This window comes from Bos taurus, chromosome 1 (genome assembly GCF_002263795.3).
Source record: "Bos taurus isolate L1 Dominette 01449 registration number 42190680 breed Hereford chromosome 1, ARS-UCD2.0, whole genome shotgun sequence".
NCBI lineage: Eukaryota > Metazoa > Chordata > Mammalia > Artiodactyla > Bovidae > Bos > Bos taurus.
In genome coordinates, this window is record NC_037328.1 from 9583169 (window position 1) to 9593118 (window position 9950).

Sequence of the window (9950 nt, forward strand, 5' to 3'; positions counted from 1 at the left end):
CAGGCCCGGGAGATGGAGAGCTGGAGTGGGGTGTTTTGCTAGAAAGGGGAGCCCTGGCTCATCTCCCGGCTTGAAGAGGAGGAGGCTGGCGGCGGGGGGTGGGGGAAGGGGGGTGGGGACGGGGTGAGCTGAGAGAAGAAGGCGGCGCAGGGACAGCTCCCGGGCGGGGAAACCTCGGAGAAGGGACTCCGCTGTCCATCCCGCAACTGGCATCCTCGCGCTCCCTCCCGCCCGGGAGAGAGACCATGTCCCGGCTGTCCGGGCAGAAGACGGCGGGTGGAAGGGGCGGTGGGAGAGAGGACCTTCTCCCAGCAGCAGCCCCAGACGTGCAAAGGGCTGGTCACAGGGCCCCTCCTGCGTCTTCCGCCCCCAGATTGACGAGCGCGTGGCGCCGAGCCAACCCCTTCCCCCGCCCGGGTTCGCGCACCGCTCTGTTTAGCCCAGACTGAGTTTAGGGGGCGGGGTCCCGGGGATAGAAAGGCGGCCAAGAGGGAGGAGGGAAGGGGGGTCAGGGAGGGGCGGAGACTCAGTCTAAGATATAAAAAGGCGGTCGGGGCTGCTCTGTCCTTGCACTCGCTGGAAAGCGGCTCAGAGCCTGGGGTCTCTCATTGCCAGGGCGCGCAGAAGGGCCGAGAGGACTGAGCCCTGCGGAGAGCGAGGTGCACCGCGACCGAGGCGGAGACCGAAGGGGGTCTCCGGACGCCGATCCTCGTGTGGCCCGTCGCCCCGGCCCCAGAGGCGTCCCGGGGCGCTGCGCCTCCCCGCAGCAGCCACCCCGCCAACGCCTGCTGCGCGGTGCCTCCAACTCTTCCCCAGAAGAACTTCCCGCGCGCCGACAGAACTACAGCGCCTGCTCTTTAGTGACTCCGGGAGCCCTATCGGCGGCTGGGCTCTGCGCGCCCTTTTGCAAGAATCAGAGTAACTTGTTAACAGTCCCGAGCCAAGCTGGCGAGGCTCCGCGCTCCGGACCCGAACAATAGCCAGTGCGCTCAGCGCTCGGAGGCGCGCGGTTCCTCCCGAATGCAGCGCGCGGTTCCCGCGGGGTTCCGAAAGCGCACGGCAGGAGGCGACATGGGGCACAAGGCGCCGAGGGCTCGGGGCTTGCAGCCTGTTCCCTCACCGCTGCTGCTCCTCGCCGCGGCCGCCGCGCTGCTGGTCGTGCCGGGCGCGCACGGGCGCCCAGCCGAGGAGGACGAGGAGCTGGTGCTGCCGGCCCTGGAGCGCGACCCGGGACTCAGGACCGCGCACCTCCGCCTGGACGCCTTCGGTCGGCAGCTGAGCCTGGAGCTGCACCTGGACCGCGGCTTCCTGGCACCCGGCTTCACGCTCCAGACCGTGGGACGCAGACCCGAGCCGGACGTGCAGCGTTCTGATCCGGTGGGCGACCTGGCGCACTGCTTCTACTCTGGCACGGTCAACGGCGACCCCAGCTCCGCCGCGGCGCTCAGCCTCTGCGACGGCGTGCGCGGCGCCTTCTACCTGCAGGGCGAGGAGTACTTCATCCAACCCGCGCCCGCCGCCGCCACCTTGAGCCTGGCCCCCGCCGCCGCCGCCGCCGCCGCCGCAGCTGGGGAGCAGCAGCAGGCGCGGCCGCAGTTCCATCTCCTGCGGCGGAGGCGGCGGGGCGACGGCGGCGCCAAGTGCGGGGTCTTGGATGACGAGACCCAGCTGGCGGGGGGCGCGGGGCCAGAGGGCGAGGACGCCACTGTGCAGTGGGCGCCGCGGGACCCAGCGCCCCAGCGCCCGGGACACCGAACAGGTATCAGTCCAGAAGAGCGGCTCCCATTTACCTCTCCATTCATCTCCCCCTCCCTTCCTTCTCTGGGCTGCACGACTTGAGGGTAAAGTCCTGTTGGCAGACGGAAGACTGTGTCTGCGGACAGGACCGAGACGTGGTGGTGCTGATTTGTGTTTTAAGATCTGGGTTGGTGAACTCACCATTTGCCCCAGTCACGAATGATCAAGAGAGGACATAAGTTATCAGTGGGTTGTTTTTTGTTTTCTTTTCTTTTCTTTTTTCTGCTAAGGAGAAGCGTTTGGATCTGGAAGGGAGAGCTGGTAACTCAGCCCCTCCACTTGAGTCGACAGTGAGCTTTTGCGATTTCTTTCTGACTTGTTAATTTCTTGCGAACGATTGTCCATGTGTCGTTCGGTCGAGTTATAACTGGCCGCTTAGTTTTGTAACCGCTGCCTGTTCGCGCACCCAGAGACCGCAGGAGGGCGGAGATGGAGGGCGGGGGAGAGAGACCCTCGGAATGCGCAGCCCTCGAGCCTGGACAGCTGCGTTAGGACCTCTGTTCTGCTGGCCGGTGTCTCCTTCCCGGCTTACCAGGCTGACCCCGACCGGCTGGCGGCGGCGGGGCCCCTCGACTGGACCTGCCTGGGAGGTCTCTCCGCGCGGCTCGCCCCGCCTCCGCGCCTCCCGCCAGCCTCCCCGCGTGCGCTCCCTCTCGCAGCCACCCTTATGCTCCGAAACACTGTTGAAAAGTTAGTCACCGCGATCCTTCCTGCCACGCCTTCCTCGGACTCTGTTGTGTGCCTTGCTTCTGCTGTAGGTCTTTTCCTCCTGTCACTTTGGTGCCTTGTCGCTTTCTTCACTTTCTGCCCCGGGCTTGCAGAATGTAATTCTTCTCCCCCTGTCCGTCTGCTCCTGGAAGCAGTTACGTGATCAGAGCCCAGGGTAGGACTTCCCTGGGCAGGGGGCTGGTTCACGGTCAGGAGTCAGAGAACTCTTTTCTAAATAATTAATCGTGCCCCCACCCCCACCCCGGAATCTGCAGCACCAACTTTCTTTCCGTGGGGCGGTAGGAGTCCTGGCCGTAGGCGCCGGGGCAGACTGGGTGGTCCTCGTGCCGGATCTGGCCTGAGCCGAGCACCCCCAGGAACCCCTGGAATGAGAGAGCCGAGCCGTGCGGGCTGAGATTCCTTCAGGCCCGGCCCCTTGGCAGAGGCCCCAGCCCTGCCCGGGGCCTTCCACGTGGAGCCTGATGATCTCATTCAGGATCTGAGTCCTGGCCTGTGAAAGAGTGACTCAGGGGCTCTGCCTGCTCCCCTTGCTCCAAGATTTTACTACGACTGGAAAGAGGGGTGTGCATCCTGCCTTTTTCAGATTGCATGATTTCAAAGAGGATTAAAAAAAAATGCTACTTAAAAAAAAGCTGATCCCCTCAGAGGAGCACATGGCCTTTACATTTACAGTAAGGAGAAAACTTTAAAAATAACATTTGCAGTGAACAGAGATGCAAATATTTTTGTTATTGTTTGCCCCCCGGGTGTATTTTTGTATTATTTGCTTTGACTGGTTAGGCTTTCCTTATATACTCTAGGAAGGTAAACTATTCTTGGCGAGACTGTCCCCAAGCAAATGATCTTTCCTTGTGTCTTTACAGGAACTGGAAGCCTAAGAAAGAAGCGATTTGTGTCCAGCCCCCGCTATGTGGAAACGATGCTTGTGGCTGACCAGTCCATGGCCGAGTTCCACGGCAGTGACCTAAAGCACTACCTTCTGACCTTGTTCTCCGTGGCGGCCCGGTTATACAAACACCCCAGCATTCGGAATTCAGTGAGCCTAGTGGTGGTAAAGATCCTGGTCATCTACGAGGAAAAGAAGGGCCCAGAAGTGACTTCCAACGCTGCCCTCACACTGCGGAACTTCTGCAGCTGGCAGAAACAGCACAACCCGCCCAGTGACCGCGATGCAGAGCACTATGACACGGCGATTCTATTCACCAGACAGGTGAGAGGAAGACATCACCAGTCATGACAGGACTCCCTGGGGAGTCAGTTTGTAACAAATGTATATAAGGCATTTTACCAATATTTTCACACTGAAGTATTTTTTCATTGGCTAGCATGATTAATCTTTCCTAATTTTTAAAATATTTATTTTATTATTTATTTGGCTGTCCTGCATCTTACTTGCAGCATGCAAGGTCTTTAGCTACAGCATATGGGATCTAGTTCCCTGACCAGGGATTAAACCTGGGCTTCCTGCATTGGGAACTTAAAGTCTTAACCATGGACCACCAGGGAATTCTTCCATAGCTTTAACATCTCAAGTGTCACAGTCCTAGGTGAATGCATTAGGGGAAAATCTTAAAGTCACACAAAATACTCCTAAAAGGGCTACTCAGCAACAAAGAATGTAGATGCTCCAAAGCACATGTGAGGCTACACCCTCCCAAGCAGTTTGATCCCGAAGTTCATCCTGTGTGTGTATTAATAAGGGCAAATCTCTGCTTCTTGTAGGACCTGTGTGGTACCCAGACGTGTGATACTCTTGGCATGGCGGATGTTGGAACTATATGTGATCCCAGCAGAAGCTGCTCGGTCATAGAGGATGATGGCTTACAGGCCGCCTTCACTACTGCTCACGAATTAGGTAAGTCTATTCCAGAGTGTGAGTTAAGCGCAATTCATGAATTCAAGCTGATAAACTAGGTATTACTGTTAAAGGGAGCATCTGCAGATTATATTGCCATTTTAGGTGCCAGAGCTCCCTAAAATCTGCAGAAAATGCTTTTGCACGATTCTCAGCATGGTTATCTTTATTAGAATTCAGAATCAGAGAGTTGAAGCTAGGGACACATTTGGAAATTCACACATTGGTTCACACCCTGTGAAAAGTAGATACTGTCTCTAAAATAGATGGTATCCGGATACATTTCTTCTTTAGAAATATCACTTTGAGACAGATGAATCTCTGTTGGGGAAAAAAAAAATGCTGCAAATGACATGTTTTAATGTGAGTCTTGGATTTCTACTTAGGTCACGTGTTTAACATGCCCCATGATGATGCCAAGCAATGTGCCGGCATTAATGGTCTCAACCGGGATTCCCACATGATGGCATCAATGCTTACCAATCTGGACCACAACCAGCCCTGGTCTCCCTGTAGTGCCTCCTCGATTACAACATTTCTGGATAATGGTCATGGTAAGACACTCCGGCTACTCTTTCTAGATGTTATCCAACCATCCGCGTGTTCATACAGTGCTTGTTAAACGAGCTCTTTTTTTCTTTTCTGTTCTTTTCCCTTTCTCCTTTCAAAATGACTTTCATTGTCAAGAGCATACATTTTTAAACCTGAATTTCCAATAAAAGACAGTGCTTCTGGCCAAGAAGCTCCCGGAGTACATGAACTTGAGTGTTTAGCAGAACGATGATTTCCTGACATTGTTAAAGCAGAAATAACTCATTAAGAATAACATCTTAACAATAATTTAAATCTCTCTGGCACATCTCTCCCAAACCCTTCAGCTTTCAAATCACTTTGCTATGTATTATCTCTTATGATAAATCTTTTCTGAAACTGATCTGTCCCCTGCGTGCCTTTAGTTACTATTTGTTAACATTCATTGGTATTTCTCTTTGCAGGTGAATGTTTGATGGACGAGCCCCAGCTCGTCATACAGCTCCCCTCCGATCTCCCGGGGACCTTGTACGATGCCAGCCGACAGTGCCAGCTCACATTTGGAGAGGAGTCCAGACACTGCCCGGACGCGGCCAGCACCTGCATGATCCTCTGGTGCACGGGCACCTCTGGAGGATTGCCGGTGTGCCAGACCAAACACTTCCCCTGGGCGGACGGCACCAGCTGCGGAGAGGGGAAATGGTGTGTCAATGGCCAGTGCCTGGACCAGACCGACAAGGAGCACTTTGATGTGAGTTATCCACCACAACGCATTCTCCTTTGACATTCAGAAGGGAAAATGACCAAGAGATGCTCAGACATTTGATGCCATAGGAGCAACCTGACCTGTAGCCTCTGACAGGGATACAGGAAAGATTCACATCATTGATTCTGTGTCCCATATCTTTCTCTTCTATTTCCTGAAAGGGTTGTCATAGAGGATTCTAACACTAATGATTTGTGTCTCTGTTTAGACCCCTGTTCACGGAAGCTGGGGACCCTGGGGGCCCTGGGGAGACTGCTCCAGAACGTGTGGTGGTGGAGTTCAGTATACGATGAGGGAGTGTGACAACCCCGTGCCGAAGAACGGAGGAAAATACTGTGAGGGCAAGCGCGTGCGCTACAGGTCCTGCAACATCGAGGACTGCCCGGAGAATAACGGTGAGCAGAGAGAAGGCGAAAAGCACGCTCCGCAAACGGGCACTTGAAGATTGGAAAGGGATAACGTCATCATCTCCTTCTCTTTCCAGGAAAAACCTTTAGAATGGAACAGTGTGAGGCACACAATGAATTCTCCAAAGCTTCCTTTGGCAGCGGGCCTGCAGTGGAGTGGATACCCAAGTACGCGGGAGTCTCGCCCAAGGACAGGTGCAAGCTTATCTGTCAAGCCAAAGGCACTGGCTACTTCTTCGTTTTGCAGCCCAAGGTAGTCACTTTTCTTTGGACTGTTGGTCTAAGAACCCAAGCCCTGGCTTGCTACCTTTTCATGCATCCTTTGTTGTTTTATATTTTTATATTGACATGTTTATGTATAATATTTAATTATTATAAATATATTATACTTAATGTATTAAGTATATATTAAGTCAAAATTATATATATTAAATTTATATATCAGCACATTCAATTTCAAGTTAGGACAACTTTGCTTCTGGATACATTGGTAACTGCCTGCTTTGAGTCTTGTGCTGTTTGGGGTTATGGATGAAGCTTGAATCCAATGCTTAATGATTCCTGCAATGGCTTATTATTACTCTTATATGTGAAGAAAAGCCCTTTATGCATGGATAGGTAAATCATATATTAACACGAAAACCACCCCTTGGTTTTGGAAAATAGTTTAAGATAGTCAAAAGTACTTGTTACTGGGTGAATAGCAGCAGCGTGTGCAAATAGACTTTTACTGAAAGCCTGAGCACTGAGAACTCTTGTGTTTAAGAACATACATTGAACTAGTAGAAGCATAGCTTTGCTGTTTTGTTGAGGGGATAAATCTGGCTCTGAGATAGGAAATGGAATTGAATTTGGTTGAGATAATCATGAGTCATGATCACTGTAGGCTAGGAAAATAGTCCCCAGTTGCAGATTCAACATATGAGTGATTTATCAGCAGCAGCCCTTGCCGGGTAGTATTCTAGACACTGAGGATACAGCAGTAAACAAATTGACTAAAAGCTCTGCTTTCGTTGACCTTAGCTATAAGTAAGATAGGACACAGATAATATAAAAATTTATAATATTTCAGATGTCTATGGAAAAAAAAGAGAAGCCAGAGAAGGATAGTGTGCAGAGTACTATTTTAATTTTGATAGAAATGTAATGTTAATGAGGAAGATTTTCAGACTTATCCTAGCATCATCTCTTGGCCTTGTTAATTAACATGTGACAGCAGGTACCTGTTCTTCCTTTTTCAGGTGGTGGATGGCACCCCATGTAGCCCAGATTCCACCTCTGTCTGTGTGCAAGGACAGTGCGTAAAAGCTGGCTGTGATCACATCATAGACTCCAAAAATAAGTTCGATAAATGTGGCATCTGTGGAGGAAATGGATCTACATGCAAGAAAGTATCAGGATCAGTTACCACTGCAAAGTAAGTGTTAAACTGCTTTACTCCTGAAGGTTCTTATCATTTCCATGTAACTAACTTCTTACAGGTCTGGTTAAAAATTACTTTCTTACCTGATTCCCTGGTGTCTCAAGCTAAGTAACATAATGAGCCAGTGACTGAGAGATTTTTCTCTCTATTTTTCTTGCTTGCAGACCTGGCTATCACGATATCGTCACAATTCCAACTGGAGCCACAAACATTGAAGTGAAGCAACGGAATCATAGAGGATCCAGGAATAACGGGAGCTTCCTGGCCATCAAAGCTGCCGATGGCACGTATATCCTGAATGGCGACTTCACTCTGTCCACTTTGGAGCAAGACATCACACACAAAGGTAGTGTCCTGAGGTACAGCGGCTCCTCGGCGGCGCTGGAAAGAATTCGAAGCTTCAGCCCTCTCAAGGAGCCCTTAACCATCCAAGTCCTGACGGTGGGCAATGCCTTCCGACCCAAAATTAAATACACCTATTTTGTGAAGAAGAAGAAGGAATCTTTCAACGCCATCCCTACTTTCTCGGAGTGGGTCATCGAAGAGTGGGGCGAGTGTTCCAAGTCGTGTGGGCTGGGTGTGCAGAGAAGGCTCGTGGAGTGCCGGGACATCAACGGACAGCCCGCTTCAGAGTGTGCCAAGGAAGTGAAGCCGGCCAGCACCAGACCTTGTGCGGACCTGCCTTGCCCCCGCTGGCAGCTGGGGGACTGGTCGCCGTGTTCCAAGACTTGCGGGAAGGGTTACAAAAAGAGAACCTTGCAGTGTCTGTCCCATGATGGAGGGGTGTTGTCTCATGAGAGCTGTGATCCTTTAAAGAAACCTAAACACTACATAGACTTCTGCACAGTGGCGGAGTGCAGTTAAGTACGAGTGGTGTTGAGGGACAGGGGGCAGTGGGGAAGGGCTGATGCACTGAAATCAAGAAGACTGGAGGAGTCCAGGACGCCTTGCCCTGGTGATCAACCAGGGGTGGCGATGAGTTGAGAGGTAGATAGAGGTAGGTCGGAAAGAAGTTAGATCATCAGAATTTCCTGCCAGTTACAAATCTGATAGGGTAGTTTATGAGGACTATTCATATCTGACCAATGAGGTAGCACAAGAAAGCCCCAGGGCATTATCATTTCTTTGGTGAGGTTCCGGACAAGTTCTTATGAAAATAGAAGTAATGGTCAAAAGTAAGTTTAAGAAATATGAACAATCCCTGCTTCCTGATGCTGATGAAATACTGTGTATCACGGAGGTTGAGAAATGAAATGCAGGAGGAAGGTGAGATTTTTGCTTTAAGACATGGCTTACTTTACCTCACTATCAATGGAGGGAGAAAGGAATGCACATGGGATCTTTGACCATCACTTTACCCGCTGCTATGGTTTCAGAGAATGTTTATGCCGTCTTAGAGTTAAGAATTCAGGACTGCCCAGCACGAGAAATGCTTCGCAATGTCCATGACTCCCATGACTCCCATCTTTCCTCTCTTGTGTCGTTATTATGTCTTTCTTTGTGAATTCCTTTTGACGAAGAAACAATTGCATGTATTTGTAAACACACCATAAATTCTACAAGGGGAAAAAATAAAAAACAGCAGTGATGTATCAGATGCTGGTAAAAGCTAGAGGAGGCCTGATGACCTGGGGACCTCCTGTATTTCTTTCCTCCTAATGTAAGCCAACTTAAGGAATGTGGATGTGGGGAAAAAAAAAAAAAAAACAGTTTGTGTCTGAAGAGAGTCGGTAAGACACCAAAAAAAAAAAAAAAAAGAATGTAATGCCAGAACGAGAATGGGGTGTATACAACAGGGTCCCCAGTGCTGGGGACCTTGAGATCAGATGTCTCGTGGTGGGGAGGCTACTGAGGGGTAGCGGCTGGTCCACCCCCAGCAGCTGGTCCAACAGTCATATCCTGGTGAATGTCTGTTCAGCTCTTCTACTATGAAAGAAAATAACTTTTTTTTTCCATATGTATATAGTAAAATACATTACTATAAATTCTATGTACTTTATAAGTATTGGTTTGTGTGTTCCTTCTAAGAAGGACTATAGTTTGTAATAAATGCCTATAATGACGTATTTATTTTTATACATTTCTTTCTAATGATAAAACTTTTAAGTTATATCGCGTTTGTAAAAGGTCATATAAAAATAGAGTATTTATACGATATATGTTACTAGAAATAATAAAAGGACACTTTTTGAACGTGTGTCTTGTTTTAATGAAAATTAACTCCTGCGAAGGAAATCTGAGACATAGGTAGTGAATTTGAAGACAGAATATTTTCTTAAGTGTCTTGGAAGTAAGATTTTTTCTAATGAAATGTATTTTTTGTATCTTTGGTGTAATGTGATTGCTACAGAGAAAGATATCTATTATATCTTTGGTGATAGGTTTGTTACTAGAGTAATAATATACACCAGTGCTGGCCAGCTTTTTCTGTTGCGAGCCATA

General features: G+C 49.9%; 1 protein-coding gene across 1 annotated transcript; it reads left to right on the forward strand.

Moving 5' to 3' along the window:
* Positions 1-566: 566 nt before the first annotated feature.
* On the forward strand, positions 567-9264 carry ADAMTS1 (ADAM metallopeptidase with thrombospondin type 1 motif 1). The gene is given in 9 exon segments (NM_001101080.1): positions 567-1759; positions 3390-3736; positions 4249-4381; positions 4768-4935; positions 5377-5663; positions 5887-6073; positions 6163-6338; positions 7327-7502; positions 7673-9264. Coding segments are annotated over 9 exon segments (2913 nt in total). The 5' UTR covers positions 567-1020; the 3' UTR covers positions 8373-9264.
* Positions 9265-9950: the final 686 nt, after the last annotated feature.